Source organism: Scleropages formosus, chromosome 3 (genome assembly GCF_900964775.1).
Source record: "Scleropages formosus chromosome 3, fSclFor1.1, whole genome shotgun sequence".
Lineage (NCBI taxonomy): Eukaryota > Metazoa > Chordata > Actinopteri > Osteoglossiformes > Osteoglossidae > Scleropages > Scleropages formosus.
The window spans coordinates 15,672,487-15,697,166 of record NC_041808.1 but is presented as its reverse complement, the minus strand read 5'-3'; the positions used below and the strand labels follow the sequence as shown (position 1 = coordinate 15,697,166).

At 40.6% G+C, this 24,680-nt stretch overlaps 1 protein-coding gene across 2 annotated transcripts; it reads left to right on the top strand.

Moving 5' to 3' along the window:
• The first annotated feature begins 1,952 nt into the window (after window positions 1–1,952).
• Window positions 1,953–22,883, top strand: LOC108935251 (SUN domain-containing ossification factor-like). 2 transcript variants are annotated; one of them, XM_018753714.2, is made up of 23 exons: window positions 1,953–2,174; window positions 6,257–6,365; window positions 7,082–7,431; window positions 7,933–8,046; window positions 8,496–8,652; window positions 8,803–8,920; window positions 9,339–9,463; window positions 9,562–9,629; window positions 9,939–10,046; window positions 10,224–10,329; window positions 12,092–12,112; window positions 12,287–12,342; window positions 12,748–12,839; window positions 13,061–13,126; window positions 13,553–13,636; window positions 16,465–16,546; window positions 16,863–18,074; window positions 18,279–18,366; window positions 18,499–18,603; window positions 18,707–18,861; window positions 19,164–19,255; window positions 20,211–20,269; window positions 20,541–22,883. In XM_018753714.2, exons 1-23 carry the CDS (start codon window positions 2,107–2,109, stop codon window positions 20,985–20,987), a joined length of 3,882 nt encoding a protein of 1,293 aa, XP_018609230.2. In that variant the 5' UTR covers window positions 1,953–2,106; the 3' UTR covers window positions 20,988–22,883. The 2 variants fall into 2 exon arrangements, with proteins under 2 accessions (XP_018609230.2, XP_018609231.2); XM_018753715.2 differs by lacking the exon at window positions 12,092–12,112.
• The last annotated feature ends 1,797 nt before the right edge of the window (window positions 22,884–24,680 follow it).

The following is a 24,680-nucleotide window of genomic DNA, read 5'->3' as shown; positions in this document are numbered from 1 at the left end:
AAGTGTTCATGCACCGTAACTTTATGATCATGCCCAGCTAAACCTTTACACAGCCGCTACTCCTGCATTGTATGTAAATAAATGTCTATGTACCTTTCTTTAAAAAAAAAAAAAAATTTAGGAAGGTGATCAGGATTAGTCTAACCTGAATTTTGTGCACTTACTCATGTGATGAACATCTGTGCATAAAGTGGAAAGAAACAAACTGACTACTTAAGAATCACGTCTGCAACCATGTCTCTTTCTCCAATGTAATGCACAAATTGCATTTTCTATGAGATGTACGTCGCTTTGGAGAAGAGCATCTGCTAAGTGAATAAATGTAAATGTAAATTAATTTTTTTTTTTTTAACCTTTCCCTTGAGTTATAGTCGTATTTGCCGTTTCATTTCAAGCTAAATTGTTATGTTTTGTGTCTTATGTCCTCCGGAAAACTTGGATGATGCAAAAGGGCACTTGACTAATGTTCAGTATTGTATCAGTCACTTAGTTCTCGCACAGATTTAACCAATTTGCATATCACTTTGAAGCTCCTATTGGATGATCCAGGTCCTGCCCTGGTTTGAATACCAATAAGGCTGAGGTGCACTGGCATGAATTCTGCCCATAGTTTATTCCCACATTAGTTGCATTTGTGAATCTCACCTACACTGTAGGTAAAAAGGTAAGAACATGGTTCTCTGCTGGTTGTGTGTTGGAATCAATATTTTTCCAATGTTTATGAAAATCTGAAAAGTAAACGTTTGGAAAAACATTTGAATCTGCTCTATCTGTTTTTCAGTAGAAGCCCCTGGAATTGCTGAGAAGACAGAGAGGAAGAAGAAAGAAGAAGTGCTCCATCAGTCTGTAGAAAGTTTCTGGCTCTGAGATTAATTTAGTGTGAAGGGACCAAATGAACTCTCTCCGAGTTGATTTCGCCCTGCTGATTTAGCTGTGGAGCTGCATACTGGAGGCTTGTGGAGCTTTAATTTCTCCATCCAGCAATTAGGATGGTGGCAATTATGCTCTTTTCAATTTCTTCCCAGCTCCGTGACTGATTTCAGTTGGTGATCCAAATCGGTGTGCGTTAAGGGGACTCGTGCGACAGCGAACGGGAACACAAAGACTGTAATAAGCTTTTACCTGAGCCAGAGTGAAATGTTAGACTCTTCAACAGTACAGTTCTCCAGCTGTCACAATGTCAGGGCCATAAATTATGGATTTTGAGGATTTAAGAAGTTAACCCTTTTCCATCATCCCACCGTGTCCCTCGCCATAGAGCTGTGTCCTCTTGACATAACTGTTGAGCAGCCGGAAAAGTGAAACCCTCAGGAATAATGGGTGCGTCACTAACATACATAAGAGCAGCAAACCTGTCTCTATGGCTGTTTCTTAATAATAACCTTTATTAGACTAGTATACTGTATATTCACATCAGTTATGTTTTTATTATTTTCAGATGATATTCCTCTAGAAGAAATAGATAAAATATCTCCTAAAATATATGGTTTTGTGTGTAGAATTTATTGGTTAAAAAAAAAAAAAACTTTATTTACAGAAAGGAATGTCACGTGTGAAATTGTAACCAAACCAATGTGAGAAATTTATTAACTTTGATTAATCACGAAATACACGACAAATTAAGTGTATTCGGGTTTCATACATACTGAATGATCATAAGTTGTGCAACATTCTGTGTATATGCGATGACTCGTTATGATCTTATCTGAGCATATTTGGACTCCATGTCAAAAGCTCCAACTCACTACTGGCAGCGGACGGTGGGCGGAGCTCCGGATGAGCGTGACGGCTGCGTGATACGTCACGCAAGCCGGCCGTTCCTATTGGGTGAGACTCTCACGGTGTCGGAATTCGGCAGGGACGCGAGAGCGCTGCCTAGTGGCGCATGAGCTTACCGTCGGTCTCGTGCGCTCGCGAAAGCTACGCATAGTTAGCTTAGCTTATTTTAGCTTATCCTAGCTTGCCACCAAAGTACTGGGGCGCATGGCAAAGCGCTAAGTGCCGTCGACTGCCGTGTTCATTAGATACAGTTTTCACTTATGGTGGCCTCGCGTCGATCAATGAGAGAAGACGGAGGGAAAGGAAAAAAGCGAGAATGTTGTTCTCATGTGTAGGATAATGAAGAAGAGGTTGCGCGTTCTGTTGGTGTGTCTTGCTGTCGCTTGTGTGTGTTGGTAAGTGGACTTATCCGCTCCTTTCCTCTTCTTGGTCGGTTGTGAGAAGAATCATAAATTCAAAATTGTTCGGAGGGAGGACAGGCAGGCAACAGGGTGTCTGGCCCTGGTGGTGTACTCAGTCAGTCTGACAGACCCGCCGCGTCGTGTCTTTACCTGTCCGGAGACACTGAGACTGAGGCCCGTCTCTCTCTGACATTTTTTTTTTTTTTTTAAAGAAGTCCCTTTGCTTCCTTTCCTTATTACTTTATTATTTAGTTAGTGTGATAACTAATTAATTCAGGTGGATTTCTTTAGTAAAAACCACGTCTGAAATGTAATTCTGTGTCAGTATTAGTATGAGTACTAAGTAAGTATGACGACGAAGTGAAGGACGGCGTTTTTTCCTCGGTTGAATAATAAGTTAACCGTTTTCTTGTTGCCAAACTGAGCAACACTCCCCCCCCCCCCCCCCCCCCCCCCGTCCTTGTTATTGCATGATATGAGAACTTTGCACTTAATACAGTCCCATAGCAACTCTGTCTATAATTTTAAAATGGAATATCTCCATCCATGCACTTGCTTGGCCCAGGTCGTCGTCGTCGTCGTTGTTATTATTGTCATTATTATTATTATTATTATTATGTTACAATCATGTCTATTCACAGTAACCCTGGCCTGTACTGTGTATGATGAAGGCCGCTGAGTAAATACCTTACATTTCAAACCCTGAACCTTCACAGCCCTAAAAACAGTACTTACATCATCATGATGTACTGCCAGGCGCACACAGCCCTTAACCACTATGATTTCTGCAACCCTTTATGTCAGTAATTGTATTGTTTATCACTGGGCACGACACTGTAGCGAATAACTTATTGAACACCTTACTTGGGTTTTACATAAATTTGTGCAAGTGGTATTAAGAACGATATAGCCAGTGCAATAAGTTGAATGGTAGTGCATAAATATTGAATTGTGCAGTGAAGAACCTTCACCAGATTCTTAACAGGTTTAAAACCAGTATAAAATGTGTAGAAATGCTGGACTCCACCCATAAACTAACACTGAGTAACACTATGGCCATATGGGTGTAACATGGAAGAGACTGATTATCTATTAATGATGCTGACTTTCTGTTCTGTTCGACTCCGTTACTGGATGCCATCCAGTGCCAGAGACCCAGATAACTGACTCCGGGTTAAGTTGTGTGGCCTGGGCTTCTGGGACATTGGCACTGGTGGCACCCGATGCTCTTGTATGTGACCACATACTTAGACATGCTCATCCTGCTTTGGCAGTAAATGGGATTTTTTTTTGCTCATATCATTGAGTGACCTTTTGATGGCTCTACCAACTATGCCACTCATTTGCAATCCATTTAGTTTGTGATTAATATTTTCATTTTGAGTTAACCATCTGTTTCTCACTCTGGTCTTGGATTAATATCGGCCAGAGGTGCGATTCATTTCCAGTCATAAGAGGCAATCCATTAAGATGGACTTTTATAACTGATCTTTGGTAAAATCTCCAGAGTTCATGCTAGCTTTCTTATCTGTCTTATTCGCCTTTAAAACAGGTGGCAGTCACTTTTAGGCATGTGGAGAAAGTATATTTGATCTGTTCACATTACGTTCCCTCATTTAGGTGCTTATAAATTAGGTGGTCTCAGAAAACGTCTGTCGCAAGTCTGTGATATTTTAATTCATGCATTACACTATTCTGAAATAACCTGAAATTATTTACATTTATTCATTTAGCTGAAGCTCTTCTCCAAAGCGACTTCCAATGTTAAGGTTAGAATTATTACAAGCTTTTGTTTATGGATAGTGCATGTTTGTAGCTTCAGTATTTTAGAAGAATACAGATGTGTTATAAAATTTTATGAATTGTTTCAGCCCTTTGTAATAAAATATCTAATTGCTGTACCTTTAATGAGTCTCCTTCATGCCATAGGTCTAGGAAACTATAAGCAGTGCCATTCATCTGTTGATATGAAAGTTAGGTGGAAAGTCCCCAGAAGTGATGGTGTACTGAAGAGGGATTGCGGAAGATGTACAGGATTTAATTGGTGGAGTTTTTGCAGGCTAGTACAAAAACAAGCGAGCAGTGCAGGCATCAGAGCTGCTGCCCTCCCGATGCACTGTCCTATTTTGCCTGGCTGTCCTGGCTGCCTGCCTTCAGCCACGTGGCTGCAGTTCTGCTCCTGCTTTCAGCAGCCAAATGCAAGGCACTCCTTTTAAATTCTCCAGCCCTGCATTGGTTTGAGTCCTGCAGAAGCTTACTGTGACAGTGTATGAGGGCAAGGATTATGCAAACAAGCATGGAGAAACTGCAAGCTTTTAGCTATGTCATTTTCTGGTTTCTGCCTATAAATATCCCCAGTTTGATGACTAGTTTGTGCACAGTCTGTTTTGGTGCATCTAATTTAAAATAAAGAGGATCATGTGAGAAAGCATTGATACTTGTTAATGAGGCATTACTTTCTAAATTAAGCCTTGGAGTTCTGAGAAAATTAACCTAAAAGTGGCAAAGGTATTGCTTTGCTCTTGCCAAATTTCTGTGCAGTGTATTTTCTGGGAACTTGATTGGTTTTTAACAGGGTTGTAACTGGTTGGGAAACTGTTGACTTATGACTTATTATTTACGAAACTTGATCAACCGCTACACCCCAACCAGACCCCTTTGCTCATCTACTTATACTCGCTTGGCGGTCCTGCACATGAAAAGAAAAGCACGGAGATTCTTACTTCTGCCTCCGTTGTGGTGGAATGACCTCCCCCTCTCACTCAGAACTGCTGAAACTCTGTCTACATTCAGGAAAGGTCTGAAAACTCACCTTTTCTCGACTCACTTCGCCCATGATCTCTCAAACTCATGTATGGTGTAAAAGTTCATGCACCGCAACTGTATGATCATGCCAAGATAAACCTTTACACAGCTGCTTTTCCTGTATTGTATGTAAATGTTTGTGTACCTTTTTAAAAAGAATGTAGGAAAGTGATCAGGATTGGTCTATCCTGCGTTTTATGGACCTACTCGTGCGATGAACATTAGTGCATAAAGTGGAACGAATCAAACTAGGTTTACTTAAGAATCGCATATCTGCAACTATGTCTCTCTCAATATAATGCACAAATTGGATTTTTGCTGAGATCTATGTCGCTTTGCAGAAGAGCGTTTGCTAAATGAATAAATGTTACGGAAAAGTAAATGACTGGAGAATGGCTTTTGTTTAGATTTGTCATTCTTTGGGAAATATTTGTCTGCAGGAACATGTGAGCATTTTACACTTGTTTAGGAGATATCTTACAGTGCCGTGTTTCAGTTTTCGCAGGCTTATACATCTGACTTTGAAATTTTGCCCAACATGGAGTTCTGTAGTAATTTTTTCTTTGTAGGGATCATTAGTTAAATCCCTAATCCTTGCACTTCTGGGGTTTGAAACTTGGGTACGTTTACTGGAATTATAAGGGATGGGATGTGTCATAGATTGGTTATGTGCCAGAACATAAATTGATGGACTGTATTTAACACAATTAGGACAGTCAGTGTTTTTATTTGCTTGCATTAAATCTGTTCTCTAGTAAATTTCTAGAACATGTGAAACTGAGGCCTAAACCTTGGATACAAGAAAAGCGAGATGACAGTGTGCAGTTATGGGTTGTTTAAAGATGTGTGTAGCATTTCCTCTAAAAGTACAGGATTACATTCATAATTGCCTTTATTACATACCTCTGCTTTGTCATTAAGTCAGATTGATCTGGTTAGATTTATTTTGATAAAGCGTGGGTGGGACAAAAGCATCTTGCTTTTTTTCTGCAAGTTTTGGGTATACATGGGAAAGCTTCAAGGGCGCTAGAGAATAATTTTCTGACCTGAACAGCATGCTCTGTTGAACCAATATGACTTGGAATTCTTCAGTTAACCTCTCAGCTCGGAGTCCCAGTGGAATGTGTCAGGTGTGGGTTGTCCTTCCCATAACCCTAGATTGAAGTGTTCTGTTTCCTTCCCCGATGTTGTATTAGTGGACAGCTGTCATATCTGAGATGTGTCCCTACGTTGTAGTGCTTGCATTTGACCTCAAACCCTTATTTTCACAGCTTCCTCAGTTGTCATGTCCATTGTTCAGAGCAGACCTCTATGGCACCAGTGCTGCCTCCACAAGACAGCAGCCTGCAGGGGGAGTCGAAGGAGGAGCAGGCTGACAAGGTAAGCCATTCAGCCACCCACCCAACCAACCCCCACATGTGGCTCTTAAGTAGCTGGCCTGTTTGCTGTCTCAAAGTTGTGCCCTAGAGAGCAGTGTACAATGTAGTGAATGCATAGACCACATGTGGTCCTGCATCTGAAAAGGGTCCCAGTATGAAGGACCTCACAAAACCTGTTTACCCAGCTGTAGAAGAGCCATAGTAAAGGAGCCCAGAACAGTTGATGATTTCACTGTCGATCTCCAAAGCTGGATGTTGACAGCTTCTGTAGGCCTTATTGATCCACCCAAGAACAGTAATCTGTTTTTTGATGGACAACATTAGTTCCAGGGATGTCCTAGGAGCAGGGACATCTATACTCATAAACATGGGTGTCCCTCTTTATGTGGCCAGGTCATTATTTTTATTCTGCTTATTTTGTGTTTTATAGTGTACTGCCTTTGGGCATTCTTTAATATGTATGTTATAAACTATGGGTTGATGTAGAAGTCAGGCTGCAGTAGAAATAAAACTCAGCATATATCACACTTTATTAGATGTAATAGAAAAATGGAAAAGAGAACGCTGGTGAAAATTTGTAAAAGGTATATCACCATGTTCTGTATTTTGTTGTATTTTAATATACCCTTGAACCTTTTTTTGAAGCTTAAACAGTTTTATTAATGCAGAGGTTTTGTTGATGTATATCTATGATAAAGCTGCACTGAATGTCCACAGGTAGAGGTTTGTTGGGGTGCCAACATCCGGTCCTCCTATGATGTGGGGCTGGCCAAAGAGCAGGCTTCTCTACAAAAGCTTGTACCACAGGATTCCTCAGGCACGGAAGAGCACGGAGGTACAGGCAAGGAACAGGTTGTGAGAGCTGAGGAGTCTGTTGCGGCCATAAAGACAGAACCAGTGTCCGAGTCTGAGAGAAGCCCTACAGTGAATCTGGAACCAGAGCCTGATCCTAGCCAGATGAAGTTTACCAGTGACACAGTTGCAACCATGCCAGAGAGCACAGTCAGTACCCCTGAGGATATCTTCAGCTCACCTACTGTGCAGGAATCTTCCATAACTCCCACTAGGTGAGTGCTGGTAATGTATTCATTTTCAGTGTAAAAGTTTTGTTTCGGCTTATTTGCAATTTGAGAACACACAGGAATATATGAGGTTTCACAGTAGAGTTCCAGAGGTTTGTGACAAATTCTGGAAGGTTTTTATGAAAAATTTTCCCCTTTTCCACAATTTTCACAAGCTTCAGTTTTGATTAAACTCATGTCACTCGTCACGTTCTTTCGACATTCAATTTTTGAAGCTATTAAGGTCAGAAGCTTGAGTAAATAAGGAGACTAGTAATTTGCCGTGACTGGGCTAACTCTATGCCAACCATTAACAGAGAACAAGTGTCTGAACTGTTATGTCTTCGTTGTGATGTAAATTTGTCTGAGCTGATTTGCTGACAGGACTGTTTAATGGACTTTTCTACTTACCTTACAATCGGGGTGATCATACTTTACTGATCATACTCTTTCCTCTCTGTATTATTGCCCTGTTGGAGTAAAGGATATATTATTTCTTTCATTCAGTGTGGTGGAGGTTCCCAGTCCAGATACTCCTGTGACTGACTCCACTGGTCCAGACCAGTCAGCCACAGACTGTGAGGCAGGGGACTCTGCTTTGTTTGCCAGAACACAACCCAGGTAAGCACTGGCCAATCTAAGTAAATGCAACCAAGAACTTTTGCAGCTGGTAGTGTAGTGGTTAGAACTGCTGCCTCTTGACCCAAAGGTCATAGGTTCAGATCTCACCTCTGGCTGTAGTACCCTTGAGCAAGGTACTTACTAAAAATTGCTGCAGTAAAAACATAACCCTGCTGTATAAATGGGTAAATACTTGTAAGTAGCTTAACATTGTAAATCGCATTGCAAAAAAGTGCCAGCTAAATGAATAAATGTGAAATGCATTCTCACTGATTCACTGAACAGCAAATCTCTCTCCTTGGCTTCTGCCTGCTGTTGCTGCCAAAAAAAACTTGGGCTTATGATTAGGGCTTGGTTGACATAAATTGCGGACACTCCTCTGTTTGCATCAAGCTGTCATACCTAATGAGTTTTACCATGGATTTTGGTCTTCTGGCCATCTCCTGTAGCCTACCAGTGGATCCTACCACAGAGAATTACCCCAGTGACCCAGTGACCGTAGGACAGCAGACCAACAGTGATGTAAGCCCATTGCTTGGTCGCACGGATGAAAATACAACGAGACGGGACCACGGTGGAAACACCTCCCACACAGTGAAGGAAGGGGTAAGGTCAGCCTCGGAGTAGTGTATCAGAAGTGCAGTGGGTGGTGTTTTAACATAAAAAAATTAACTTTACATTTTAGTGTTTTTTGTAATGCATATGTGTTCAAATACTACTTTTTTGAAGTGGTTAATGCTTTTTTATTACTGACAGACCATTGATGCTACCTTGGGCAAGGATGTCGATCCATCTGTCCCAAACAAGGACCATGGGGATATCCCTACCTTTGATGAATGGAAAAAGAAGATGATGGAGGTAGAGAAGGAGAAAAGTAAGCAGTTAAAGTGGACCCCTAAATACCCTTTCTCAGTTGTGCACATAATTTGAAATTCATGAAAGGATGTTTCACATATGGTTGCAACTTAGAGCAAAAACACTGATGTCATTGATTTTTACATTCATAAGTTGTAGATGTTTGGCTGGGGATGTTGGATCCAGCACAGGGATTGTTCCAAAGCCTTTAAAGCCTTTGAGGAGACCTTTTGCGAAATAAAATGTAATGCACTGTAACATAACTGTAAGCGTAAAACCTTTGAGGTGTTTTGATCATCAGTCTTTGGAAAACCCACATTTGTTGCAGGGAGCAGAATGATTATTTTTACCATGTATAAGTTCATGTATTAACTGACTGTACTATAATTTGTAAAATATATTCTATAATTTACCTAAGACCTACTGTTCTGTGGCAGGCCTCTCAACTCATTCGTCCTCCACTGGGAGCCCAGTTGCTGTGAAGAAGGTGCAGAAGAACTTAAACAATTATGCCTCAGTGGAATGTGGGGCTAAAATCCTTTCAGCGAACATAGAGGCTAAGGTACCACATTGATACCACCGACATAAAGAGTGATAGTCACAACTTTATGGCCTGAAATTGTATGTATGTAATTTATTTATTTATTTTCTTTCTTTCAGAGCACATCAGCAATTCTCATGGAGAATATGGACTTGTATATGCTAAACCCCTGCAGCAACAAGATCTGGTCAGTTCACATTGCTCATCATCATAGTAGATTACAAAATCTTGGTGTTTCTCTCTTTGTTGAACTATGCCATTAGCTGGCTTTTTTAAATAGAGAGTTTAAGATTTATTTAATACATGTGTGACTGTTATCTTAGTTCTTAGACTAGACTGTGATGGTGGTCTTCTGTAAGTATGTGTTCATAGGGTGAGATGAAATACTAAAAACTTCAGGTCAGAGATTCAAAAACTCATTCAGGACTCTGCCCTTAAGTGAAATGTGACTTCTTCTGTGGAGACTTGTCCTCACCACCTCCTCTCCTTCCCCCAGGTTTGTCATTGAGCTCTGTGAGCCCATTCAAGTTAAACAGCTGGACATTGCTAATTTTGAGCTTTTCTCCTCTACCCCAAAAGACTTCCTGGTCTCCATCAGTGACAGGTCAGTCCTGTTTTTTTACAGGGAATTAATGCCACAATGTGTTTCTCCGTTTCACACATTCCGTGTTTGTAAACCTTCCATTTGGGTAGCAGTGTACACATAAAAATAAAATTTTAATAATTGCATGCTGTTGTGTTCTCGGAGAAAATGGCTATTGTTGCATTTTTCATCCTGTAGATATCCGACCAACAAATGGGTGAAACTGGGCACATTCCATGCCCGCGATGAGCGAACAGTGCAGAGCTTCCCGCTGGATGAGCACCTATATGCCAAATATGTGAAGGTACTTCAGTATCACTGGGCTGACCTGCCAGCTATGTCTACCACATAGTTCTTGCACAGTGCAAATGGTCTTGGCTTGAATTTTATTTGTGAAACATTTTCCGAAGGTTGCAAGGTAAATTGTGGCTCTGTAATGGATGTGATTGAAAATAGCTACCTTACATTTTAATTTCAAATTTATCAAGATAGTAATGCTGTCGTATTGTTAAACACACACTTCTGTATTGTAAACTGAAAAATTATTTGTGTAAATCAAATTCTGTATCAAGAGTCCTGCTAATAAGTTCAATCTGTTTGTGGTCTGAGCCTCTACTGACAATCTGAGATTTGACTGAAATTGTCAAACTTATGTCTTGGAAGCTTTTTGTCCAGTTATGTAAAGGTTAGTTTGGTATTTGGGTGAGACTAAATACTGTAATTACATGCCACTTGAACTAGCACTAATAACACAATGATTAAATCCAATAAATTAATTTGTTCATGCAAAGTTATATAGGAAGTAAATCCATCAATTTTATAGCCATGCCGTCAAATGCCTGACGGTGCCGTACCAGCAGGATCAGTATTGTAACATCCTTGGGAGACTTTTCAAAATTCCTTAGTTTTCAGTAGAAGTATTAATAACTTACAATGGCTACGAGTAGTGCTTACCCACTCAGCTGCTCAGTGTCTTGGTAAGTTTTATACGTTAAATTTATAGATCCCACAGCAGGTGCCCCAAATCCCATTTGGCCCACTGAATGAGATGAGTTTGACACCCCTGGTGTATAGTTAGGAGGGGGACTTGGATGCACAACCACATGTTTTTATAGCATGGTAATACCAGCTACTTATTTACAAGGTTCAGTATTCTTGCAATAATGTGTAGCTCTGTTATACAGAACACTGTTTGGTCATGTTGAACTAATGTAAACATTTCTTAGAGTGCTAAATTTACACAGCGGTTCCTAGTAATATGTACAGTAATTTGTATTGATACGATGGCCAGCAAAATCTTTTTGAACTGAAGCCAAAAATGGTGCATATGAGTTTTTAAAAGTATGCAGGTTTTCTCTAGGTATAAAACACAAGACTTATGTTAGCACTTGACATAAAGACTGCTGGCATTCTTATGCATCAATGGGTCTAAATCACACATACAACAATTTTGTCATGTTGCAGTGGTTAGTAGATTTGTCTTCATATTCCATTTTTAGTTTTCTGTATGATTAAGCAGGGCCCAAATTATTGGTTTTTCTTTTGTAACCAAACCAAAAGCAACTTCTTCTCTTGGCACGATTCTCTCAGACATACAAGCATGTTTTAGTTTCTTCGCTTACGGTTTAGTTCAGCACTGCTTGTCTAAATGATATATGCTCTAATGCTTGCTGCATGTGTTTACTCTGGTATATTTTGTATGCTTGTTTTATATTTCTTTGACTTCTGTCAGCTGCTGTTGATTGGAATGAGCTGTTTTAGGGACTTGGTATAACTAGTCCAGAGAGAAGTGCAGTATATGTTGGGTGCTCATGCTGTTCATGAGTATGCCAACTTGTCCACTGTGGAATTTGCCAGTATTTTGTTGTCAAGTAATGTTAACATCATACAGGCACTAGGGGCCTCTTTGCCTCACACCTGTGCTGATGTCGTTAAACTTTTCTATTTCCATGCTGGGTTGGATGATATTGAATGAATGCTTTGTAACCTGATTTACTAAAATTGCTTGTAGCATGAATCTGTTTCCTTTATTTTAACTTATCTTTTTTCTCTCCCTTTTGCATCAGATGTTCATCAAGTACGTAAAGGTTAGCATTCTTTTGTTTTTGTGCTCCTAAATGCACACTAATAGGAAATTTGTGATGGAGCTGCACATCAATAAAACATAGCCCTAGGCTCAATTTAAATATCTACTATACAGGCAAAATTTTTTTTTTTTCTGTTCAGTCAGTCTTGGATCATTTTCTTTTTCTTTCTTTTAGGTTGAACTGGTTTCCCACTTTGGATCTGAGCACTTCTGCCCCCTAAGCCTCATCAGGTACCCAGTATTTGACTTGCATGTTGTCAGAATGTTGCTGTGTAACCTAATACATAATGGCATGACGTTAAACTAATACATTTAAATTGTTTTGCCTTCTGCTTAATCGTTGTCTTTTTTTAATTTTTAAAAATATTTAGATTTTACTGGTAATGTTCTTGTTGCGAAGCAGTCCACACCTTGCAGTTTTGAGTGCACTTAATGCCAGGTAGGCAGTAGGTGGTGAGGAGTTGCTGATAGGCATCAGCCACTCTAAAAACATGATGGTGAATCATCCAAACTCCCTTTGATATCTTAAATTCCTGTATGTTAGTTTTACATGTTACCTTCCTGTCTTGTGTATTTTTGGAGGTAAGCAAACTTGCTTAATTAACATGGAGGAACCTTTTTTAATTACTTCTTAAGGGTATTTGGAACTAGTATGGTGGAAGAATATGAGGAGATAGCAGAGTCTCAGTATCCTCCAGAGAGGCTGGAGTATCTGGATGAAGATTACGGTAAGATGTTTTTCTTTATTCCACAAACATAGGACCACTTATTAGGACGTTTGCATTGAAAACAAACATGAACATGAGTGCATTAACAGATATTTTAATGATTTAATTTTTATACATGCCTTGGGGCAGTGGTGGTCCATTGATGGGCCCCATGTTCCTCGCTTCTGCCTCATGTCCCTCTGGTGGCCCTTGGCACTGAATTTTTGCTCATTATCTCACAGATTACCCGGTCGGCTATACACCATTGGAAGATAAATCTTCAAAAAATCTCATAGGCTCTGCCACAAGTAAGTAGCTTCGGTCTTAAAGAAATTTTTTCATGAAGCTGTCAGGAATCAGGTTATAGAGTTCATATGGTCCATATAATTACTTTGGTTATATTTGTTATTGGTGGCTTTGTGCTGCAGTACTAAACTGTACAACTTCCAGCTTGAGGTAGTGATTAAACTGCTTCAACTTTATTGTCTCAGGGACCTCTATCTCCCCTCCCGTGGGCTATACTGAAAGGGGGCTGTAACTGTTCCAAAACCTGAGCCACAGTCCATCTTTAGAAAAGAGCTACAACTAACCCAAGTGTTTTTAATTTTGACCCCAGAATTTGCCAGATCTGTGGTTTAGAGTTTACAGTGAGGCTTGGTGTTAGCTGACTTGCTTGTCTCAGGTCCACTGCATCACTGAATGAGGCCATTCATCTACCTGTGTTTGCATTGCAGATGCCATCCTGAGCATGGTCAACAACATAGCAGCCAATGTCCTGGGGGCCAAGAAGGAACTGGAAGAAGGCATTGAGGGAGAAGGTACTGAAATCTTTCTTTATTTTAGTGATGCCACTTCCCACACTCTTTGCCTTAATTCCCAATGAACTGTCCTAATTTTGAAACATGATCTACGTAGTTCTGCAAAGCAAATTAATTAAATGGATTTTTTGTTTACTCCCGGTGCAGGCGGGTTAATGACTAGTGTGGTTGTTTGAGGAATATCTAGTAGCTTCCTCTTGGCAGTTGTGCAGCTTGTTCATAGGGTTGCCATACCAATGCGTGGGGAATCAAAGGTTTGTGGCTTGATGGTAAAACACTTGTTTGCAAGCTTTAATAGTCAAGCTATAAACACTCTTGGACTTCACTTTGTACAAGTCTTTTTGGTACACAAGATGTATAAAATTGTCTACATATACTATTTCAATTTGTAAAGATGAATTTGAAGACCTCTGTTTTGATCTTATTTTTATTTTTAATAGATGGATTAAAGTTGTATTCTGGAGTCTGTCCGTTAATGTGTGTTTGATATCCTGCTAACGCTCTCTTCGTTATGTCGGAGCACCATCCATGCTGTCATGGATGATGTCCACGTGTTATATAAATCTGGTAGTGTTTTGATGCATTTGTTAACTGTTAAATGTTGTCTCAGAGGATAGACCTCTTTAGCTCATTCATCATGTGCTCTAGATATACTAAGAATACTGTCTTTCACCAGTTTACTACTTCTGTTTCGTATACTGTGGATTTAGATGCATAGTGGCTCAGTTAGTAGCATTGTTGTCTCACAATACCTGGGTGGTGTGAGAGGACATGGGCTCAATCCCTGCTTAGTCTGTGTGGAGTTTGCATATTCTCCCTCTGGAGTTTGTGAGTGCTCTGGTTTCTTCCCACAGTTCAAAAACATGTCTTTAGTGAATTGCTGGTTCTAAAATTGCTCAGAGTGTTTGTAAGGGACAGTGTTTTCCTCTGGTGTGTTGAGTGAGTCACTGTAGGCAGTGAACTGTAGTGCAAGTCACCTTGGGTGAAAAAGATGTAGTGTACACTACATATACAGTGCCCTCCACTAATATTGGCACCCTTAGTAAATATGAGCAAAGAAGGCTGTGAAAAATTGTCTTTATTGTTTAACATTTTGAGCTTTTGTTCAAAAAATTCACAAAAATACTCTGCTCTCATGGATATCAAACAACTGCAAACACAACACAGGTTCATCCAACAGAAAAAAAAAATGTTAAATATGTGTGCCACAAGTATTGACACCCATATATTTTTCTTATATGAATTTATATCTGAAGTACAGTATATTCCCATAGATATTTTACATTTTTAGTACACCTGGGTGACTAGGAACAGGAAATTGTTCAACCATGACTTCCTTTTTCACAGGGGTATAAATATGAGGTAACACACAGGCCAGATTCCCTTAGTCATTCAGCACAATGGGTAAGACCAAGGAATATAGCTGTGATGTGTGGGGAAAAAAGTTGTTGAGCTTCAGAAAATGGGAAGTGGCTATAAGAAAATGGCAAAAGCATTGAAAATGGCCATTTCCACCATCAGGGCAATAATTAAGAAGTTCTAGTCAACTGGAAATGTTATGAATCAACCTGGAAGAGGACATGTGTCTATATTGTCTCAACGCACTGTGAAGAGGATGGTTCAAGTAGCCAAAAAATCTCCAAGGATCACAGCTGGAGAATTGCAGAAGTTAGTAGCGTCTTGGGGTCAGAAAGTCTCCAAAAGTACAATCCAACGCCACCTACATCACCACAAGTTAAGAAAAAAGCCTCTACTCTTATTCAAAAACAAACTCAAGCATCTTCAGTTTACCAGACACTACTGGAACTTCAAATGGGATTGGGTTCTATGGTCAGATGAAACCAAAATAGAGCTTTTTGGCAATAAACACCAGAGGTGGGTTTGGCGCACACATAGAGGTAGCCATATGGAAAAGTACCTCATGCCCACGATTAAATATGGTGGTGGCTCTTTAATGTTTTGGGGCTCTTTTTCTGCCAGAGGACGTGGACATTTTGTTAGGATACATGGCATCATGGACTCTATCAAATATCAGTAGATATTAAATGAAAACCTGACTGCCTCTGCCAGAAAGCTTAAAATGGGCTGTGGTTGGATCTTCCAGCAGGACAATGATTCAAAACATACATCAAGATCAACACAAAAATGGTTTACTGACCACAAAATCAAGGTTCTGCCATGGCCATCCCAGTCCCCTGACCTGAACCCCATAGAAAACCTGTTGGGTGAACTGAAGAGGAGAGTCTACCAGTGTCGACCTGGAAATTTGAAGGATCTGGAGAGATTCTATATGGAGGAATGGTCTCAGATCCCTTTCCATGTATTCTCCAACCTCATCAGACATTATAGGAGAAGACTGAGCTATTATCTTGACAAAGGGAGATAGCACGAAGTATTGACTAAAACGGTGCCAATAATTGTGGCACACATTTTAACAAAGATTTTTTTGTTTGCTAAACCTGTGTTGTGTTTGCAGTTGTTTGATATCCATGAAAGCAGAGTATTTTTGTGAATTTTGGAACAAAATATCAAAATGTTAAACAATAAAGACAATTTTTCACAGCCTTCTTTGCTCATATTTACCAAGGGTGCCAATATTAGTGGAGGGCACTGTAGTGTTCACTGGAAGTTGCTTTGGTGTCTGCTAAAAGAATAAATAAATGCAGTTGTGTCCTTTTTGATGCTGTGGGATTCTAGCAGTCATGCAGTGTGAACTTTGACTCCTGTTGGAAGTGGGTAATGAGTGCTTGGTAAAGGTGGAAGCTGTACTAAGCAAACTAGTAGTGTAGTTTCAATATTGGATTAACCACCTTGATCCTTTCCTCCAGCCAACAATTTTACAGAGGACCAGAACGTGACAGAGACCACCACGGTGTCCCAACTTAGCTCTGTGCCAGCTTCAACCCCAGTGTGAGTCCCTGTCTCCCTGATCATCCCCTGAACAGCCAGTAGTCCCAAATAGATGAATGAATGAATAACAAAGCTCTGTCTGTTGGGCGCTAGGCCTTGTACACGATTTTGTGCGAAGTGTTTCATGTTCAGTTTCAGACCTTGTGTTTATTCTTGGAATGGAATTGTTTAATTATTGGCATTTGCGAGATTCAGACTGGTGTCTTATGAGAAACTTCATTTTTGCATACAAAGAAAATATAATTTTGGTCATTTCTTGTGGAGGCTAGTTTTGATTTCTTGTGGGAAGTAATTTTTTCCTCCTTGTACCTGATAGGTTGGAGACAGTAGAGCCAGATCCATTTCCTTTTACAGAGAAACTTGAGGCCACGCTCCCAGAAACCCATATACCGCTTCCCTCCGAGGGCAGCCAGATAGTCACTCTAGTGCAAGAGGAAGAAGATCCAAGCCCGTCTCCTATTATTTTGCTGGAGGGAGAAGATGATGGGGTGGTTGTGGACCCTGAGGAGAACCAGCAACTTGATGTGAAGCAGGTGGAGAGCTCTGTGTACTGTGGGGAGCTCTCCAGTGTTTCCTGCATTGCATCCCTCCAGGAATATCTCTATTGGTGGTGCTCCTCTGCACTCTCTGTGCAGAGGCAGCGTTGGATGCCCAAGAGTGTGCGAGAAACGGAGACGGACCTCAGTGTCGCAACGCACCTGCTAGTATCAGCACCCACACAACCAGTGGAGCTACTGACTCCTATGGAGTCACCTACTGAGAAGGAGCTTATCCCTACCCAGAGTGAGCCAAACGGAATGCACAGCCCCACTCCTCCTGCAGAACCCTTGGAGCCCATGCAACTAGAGCCCAGCCAGTCTGTCTCTATACCGCTGCAAAGCTTCACCGACCCCAGTGGCACTCAGGAGGTCAAGACCTCCGCAAAGGAAATGTTGGAGCAGGATCATGTAAACTTGGCGACAGTCCCAGAAATGCAAGAGGAAGAAAAGAGAGAGGTTCCTACTACCAGTAGCAGTTCTACTGCTGCTTCCAATATCTTCTCTGCAGTAGAGGAACTCATCTTTGATAGTGACTTTCCCAGACATGACACCACTGTTTCCACTGTGAAAGACCAGACCACTCAGGTTCTTACTGCCACAAGTCCCACTGAATTGCCTCCAGCCACAGAGGTGCCTGCACCCCCAGCTGATGCAGACAGTGTTGCTGGTGCTGTGGAGGACCTTCAAAGATCAGTTTCCTCCAAGGAGCCCCCTGAAGGTCCACTCCTGACCTCAGAGCTCAGACCAGAGGACTCTGTGGAGGACATTCTCAGCATGCCCTCTAGCAATGGGCAGCTCCAGCGCACAGCTACGGACTTCTACGCCGAACTGCAGAACTCCTCTGACCTGGCTTACATCAATGGCAATGGCAACCTGGTGCACGGTTCAAACCAGAAGGAATCTGTGTTTATGAGGCTCAGCAATCGCATCAAAGCCTTAGAGATGAACATGTCTCTCAGTAGTCGTTATTTAGAAGAGCTCAGCCAGAGGTGAGGATGACTGCATAGTCTGCAAAGCAGAATGACATCCTGTGTTCTTAGCTGTAGTCAGTTCCACTCTAGTAGAAATTCTTAAGGAATTTATGGACTACAGCTAAAATTTAGATTGCCACCTTACATATTTGTATCATTTTAAAACAAGTGTCTCTGGTTGGAATTGTGCTAATGTCCTTTTTTTAAATGAATATGCCGAAGGTATCGAAAGCAGATGGAGGAGATGCAGAGGGCCTTCAATAAAACCATAATTAAACTCCAGAACACCTCAAGGATTGCAGAGGAGCAGGTGAGAGCCCCTGCACTAAACTGCTTTAATAACTGATTTTTTTTTCAGTTGTATTTTGATCTGATCTTGGGATTGTTGTATATCTTCAGGGATTCACTTTGATAGTATTTGTGCTCGTGTTGTATGCCGCAGGACCAGAAACAGACAGAATCTATCCAGCACCTACAGAACCAACTGGGGAATGTCACTCAGCTAGTGCTGAACCTTTCAGCCACTGTCTACAGTCTGCAGAAAGAGGTTACCTCCACCTCAGTGTTCAGATCTATGTTCTGTTCATTTTGTGATTTTGTCCCGCTGGTTAGTGGTACCAACTGCTTCGTGCATCTTGTGTATTTTGCAGGTGTCTGACCGGCAGTACTACTTGGTTGTGTGTCTGGTCCTTTGTGTGTGTCTGTGGCTGGTGCTGTGTGCCCAGTGCTGCCGGGGCACCATCCAGCCACCGTCAGGTCCTGGTGACACTATCCCTCAGACCAGTAGCTACCCTAGCCCCAAGAGGTAGGATACCACCTTGTCCCCAAGGCACTTCTGCTGCATAGGCACAGATCCCATTGATATGTTGACTGGTAGGGAATTTGGGGACATTTATCGACCATTAGGGAATTCTTGGTAATAAATTATAGCGCACTCACACACTGGTACAATTAATGTAATCCTATGTCGAAAAAATCTTATGTTTGAGGAAAAAAATGATGGAACCTTTCAAAATATGCTGAAATATGCCTCAAGCCACAATCTTTTGATCTGTTACAAAATTCATCCTCCTATAATATGTTTAAGCAGTTTTGTCTCATTTTCAGGTGTTTCTCTTCATATGATGACATGAGTGTTAGGCGGAAGGTACCTTGTCCTCTGGTGCGTTCAAAGTCAATCCAGCTTCCGACTACAGATGGTAAGTTACATTTTTTTACATTTTATTTTTTTGGTAGTTCTCCCCTAAGGACAATACACTAGGTCTTTATGTTACAAATGTTCTAATAATGAATTTTTGAAAATACAGACATGTTTCAGCTCATTTTTAATTCTGTTTTCTTCACTTTTCAATTGAATAAAAAAAATATTGGAGAACTGTTCTTACAGACTTAACTGGCAGCAAAGAACAATAAATAATGAAATGGCTCCTGTCTGGTGTTATTGATTGTGATGTAGTGGTTAGATTTACAAACATTTACGTTATTAATTTAGCTGATGCTTTTCTCCGAAGCATCTTACAGTGTTAAGCTACTTAAATTATTTACCCATTTATATAGCTGGGTAATTTTACTGGAGTAATTTAGGTTAAGTAACTTGCTCAAGGGTACTACAACTGGAGGTAGAATTTGAACCTGCAATCTTTGGGTCTAAAGGCAGGAGCTCTAACCTCCACATTACCACCTGCCCATAAATAAATTGAGTTATGAAGAAATGTGTGTTTATAAGCTGAGGACTTGGTGTATTTTGACGTTTTTCTTTTTTCCCCCTTGACCTTTGAATTTTACTATTCTGTTTTGTATCTCTGAATAGCCAAGCTGAGTGTAACATGAATTTAAAGTGTTGTGATCTGGTTTTATAGTTGAATAATTGTTACTAAGTACCAAACAACAGTGGTTTTAACTCCAGAAACAATAAACAGGGTAAGACAAGTATAGCGGTACCCAATCTAAATTGACAGTGATTACATCTTTCAAACAGGGATAGACATTTCTACATTTTCCAGTGTCTTTGCATGTACTTGTCAAGATGCTACAGACTGCAATCCACTAGCATAAAACACTAAGTTCAAGGGTGCTTGTCATGCTACATCATAAAATAGTTGGAGTCATTTTTAATTAATTTCAAATAATTTAACTTGCCTTTTCACTTCATAGTAGGTCCCAATGACTTGTACATTGTCGAACCTCTGAAGTTTTCACCGGAAAGTAAAAAGGTACTGTCTTTTTTTTTTATTTGTCAAGATTTTGGTCTTGGCTTGAATATTTGACTTGAGTTTTTCCATTCCGTTTTGCACCCAACTCCTATTCCGTGGTAATTAATCTTCATAAAATCTGAAAGTCTACATTTAGAGATAACAAAATCTGCAGTAGATACTTTCATGTACAAAATAAAATGTTTTTACTGAAACATCTAGATTTAAAGGCATCTGAAATGGAAAAGAAAGTTAATTTACAGGCTACCTGCTGTTTTTATAACCCACTCAGAAGAAGCGTTGCAAGATGAAAGCAGAGAAGGTTGAAGCAACAAAACCTTCCGGCCCAAGGCCGACCATCGCCAATGGAGGACTGAAGTGCAATGGCACTGGCCCACCATACGCTCTCCCCCCACCACTGGGAGGAGTGGATTCATCCACTTTCAAGGACCCCTCGTCTGAGGGCAGCTCGGAAGGCTCGTCCCATTCGGAGGACTCCTACTTCTGTGGGATATCGGCCTGCACGCGGCTGTGTGACAGCCAGGTGCTACTGAGGACAAGGGTAGAAAAGCGGGCCTTCAAACGGCGGCGCTCCAGGTTGGCAGAAGGGAGCGAACACTCAGGTGTACTGGTGCCACCACGTGTGGAAACTCTTCCTGCACTGCGGAACCTCAAGAAGGGAGGCAGTGATGTCAGTGTGGGTGCATTCCAGGCAGCAGCTGTTTCAGGACCTATTTGATGCCTACCATCTTCCTCCTTGCCAGGCTTGCTTGTCTTTACAGACCCAGTTACTTTCATCTCCTACAGGAAAGAGGTGTGGACTTGAATTGGTCTCCATGAGCTGCAACTCACTGGGGCAAGAGTGTCATGGGGAGAAGGGGTGCGGGAGTTGGAGTGACATGGCAAACTAATTTTGAGATGTTAACTCCGCCTTTCTCAAAATGCCCGTAATTTACGTGCCTTTCGCTCTCAGTTTCTGTTTTTCACATATTTAATGGCAACTTTTTCCAGAGTAACCTTTGGGTAGCGCCACAAATTGGATTGACCCAGTCCTTACTGAAAACTAAACACTAGGACTTCTGTTTAGAGGACCACCAGGGTCTTCACGAACCATGTTAGAACAAACTGAAGGTGTGAAGTGGCATAAATTCAGGTTGTCTGACATAACTGTTCTGCTTGCTTTCCCAGTGTGAAATGGCAGATGTAGTGGAGTTCAGTAACCTAGTCATGCACCTTCCACATTCTGCAGTCCATAAATGTCAGTTACGCTCTTTTGAGCTGTGGCACCACCAGTGCATAGGTTGTCAGACCAAGTGCAACTCTCCTCCCTAATTATCATTTGGCCCGGTTGTGGTCTGAAGCTACTTCTGTCAATTGATGCCATACTGACTCTCTCATATCTGTTGTTCACACCTTCTATAGAATCATAAACATATGTCCATTCTGTAACTCCATAATAGACAGAGCTGGATCTTTGTCCTGTGTCTAATATTTTAGAGTAATTCACTTTTACTGGTTTAGTAGAACCTTCTACATTGTAGCAAACAGTAATTACACCTCAACAAATTCATAACAGCCTGAGGACTTTTTGGCTGCTTACCTTGCCTTTGTACCTTTTCACTGCATACTTTTATTCAAGGTGATATTTATGGGGATGTTTTGCTTTTATGAATTGGTTTCCAGATATTCTAGATTGTTAAATTTAACAATTATTTCATATAGGTGTGTGCTGCCAGTCCTTCTGACTTGCCACTGCATAAACACAATCATTCCAAGCACAGGCTTTTTTTTTTCTTTTTTTTCTTTTTTAAAATAAATATGCCCAAGCTTGTGCAGTCAGTTTATATTTACCAATTTCAGCAGCGACCTGTATTCTTTTTTGGTGTAATATGAATAGCTGCCCAAATCAGCTACTGAATAATTCATCACCTGCTCTTGTCAGAGCTATCATGTTTTTACCTTAATGGGTTCCAGCAAATGAAGATGGGTTCAGAGGTCCAAAAAAGTAGAAACCAGGATAGAGCAGTGCAGAGTAGACTGCTGTCACACAAAGAGTACAGTTTTAATGTATCCAGCAATTCTTAGATTCATCTCTCAAAAACTGCAAGAACTTGCAGCTGCATTCATAATAGGCCGAGGTAATTATTGCTGTTGATTCCCATTTTTTACCCCAAAGGGAGCCTAGGACTTTATAATGGAGACCTTCTTTGTCAAAAATGGAAGAAGTGCTCTCACTCAGAGCAGGGACTTAAATGTGATTGTATAACTTTAAAAAAACTGGTACAAGGGTGTAGTATTTATAAGATTGTGTAAATTTAGATTGAGGTAAAGTTGTAGATGTTTTATAGAGTAAACATTCTAATACTAATTTATACAAATATTACTCTTATGCACTGAGTGTGCAATTTTTATGTACCTTACCTTTTTTGTTCACTTTGCCTTCAAAGTGGTTTTCCAAACTTTTTGAGACCCTATTATTGGAGTATATCTATTGTCGAGGAAGAGGTTTCCTGCTTTTTGTAATCAGTTGCACAGGACTACTGATAGGGGAGCAACTGTAACTACAGAAATGTAGTGCTGTCAGACTGTGAATTTCTAAATAAATACTTCCATTCTGCTATGCCTTCACATTTAATTTTATTCTTACTCATTGAAAAGAAAACAGATGGAATGTGCATATATTGCAAGCTTTTATTAAATAAACCTATCCACTGTGTGGATTACTGAAAATGTTAACATTTTCAGTATTTAAGCTTTTGTGCCTTTCTGTGTCCAGTCAAGTACTATTACACAGTTGTAGCTCCAGCTGCTGCAGTTAGTCAAGGTCCTACCTCTGCTTGCTCCATGTCTTATTGAAGAGGCCAGTTACGCTGTTGGATCGCTTAACTCGGCACCAGAACAGCTGTGGCTGGTAACTAAATAAATGTAAGGATACCTATATGTTGTTGCTTGCTTCCTGAGGTGCTGTTTCTGTATTTGTGTAAGTTTTGTGGGGTACTGAGATCTCAGCGCCATCATTTCTCTAACCTGCATGCCCTCTAGTGGCAGCAAAAGCATTTACAGATGCGCACAGCGACTGGCAACAGTTTGTGCAACTTTTTTAACAAAATATTCCTAATTGCAGTATGTGGAAGTGTAGTCTTGCTCTGTGCCTCCATGTTTTCCTTGTGTGATCCTTGGAAAGATGAAAATGCCAAGCTGGATGAGTGCTTTCGGAAATGTTGACCCCCCCCCCCCCCCAACCATTATTGCTCAGGTAAGAATTGGTATGTGTTCAAGTGATAAGACAAAAAAAAAAAATCTGAAACAGGTGTAGTAAACCACGTTGTCACCTTAGCAGTGTGTTGCAGTTAATATTTGAATCTTTTGTGGATGCAGAAATAAGTAACAGGATGTGTAGAACTACAAAAAATGTTAGTATTTATTAGAATTATTTATAAGAAAGTGTTGTTTTCTGAAGAGCAGCCCCCTGTCCAGATGAAAGATGAGGAAGGACTGACCACACTAGGAAGAAATAGAACAGCTGACAGAAACCCACCAGAAAGTACTCTTGTTTACAGCAATTTCACGGTCGAGTCAAAGCAAAGCTGAACGTTAATTATTAAATGTTGCCAGACTAAAGTCAGATTTCAGGACTTAAGCATAGATTTTATTCACCTTTATGGTTCATGCAATTTGTGCACATCATTGTTCTGCTGTGGTCATCACTGTCAGCTAAATAATACTGCCTGTCATTGTCCCCATGAAGATGTAGCAGAACCTCTGCAAAACACATTTCCCTTGAATAGAGGAAGGTCATTTATTGTCTCACTGGCACTAAGTAGAAATAACGTTCTGTATGAGATTTTTTTTTTTTTTTTGTTTGTTTGGCTTCGGTGCCAATCGTGTCTCTGTCAGAAATAGTATTGAAATATAATAAATAAATAATTGTTAAACTGTTTTCTGCCCCATGGCGTCACGGGTTAAAGCACCAGTGTTTGCCTTACTAATGGAGTGAATATGTCGAGTGTGTAAAAAATGAAATACGTTTACCTCCTGTATCCATTTAGATGTACAATTCAGTGGATGCAAAAGCACTTTTCACAAGAGATGAAGTTTTAGATTCAGACACGATTACTGAAGCGCAGTTTGATACTACAGTTTGAGTGGCACACGTTACCCAAGTGTCGGCCTTCGCAGCTCAGGTAAGTACGGTAATTTACTGGGAGTCACCTGTACTAGAGGTACATGCTGCTCTGAGTAGAGTAACTAGGGAGGTTAATGGCTGAAAGAAAATATTCTCAGAGCTGATCTTTCTTACTAACTTACCAACTTCAATTCCTTTGCCTAGTAAACGCCTATTTGAAAGTGTCCCTTGAATTTGAATGCAAAATGAAATGATTAGAAATACTGGTTTAATATAGAATATCATATGCAAAGCTTGAGCTAAGCA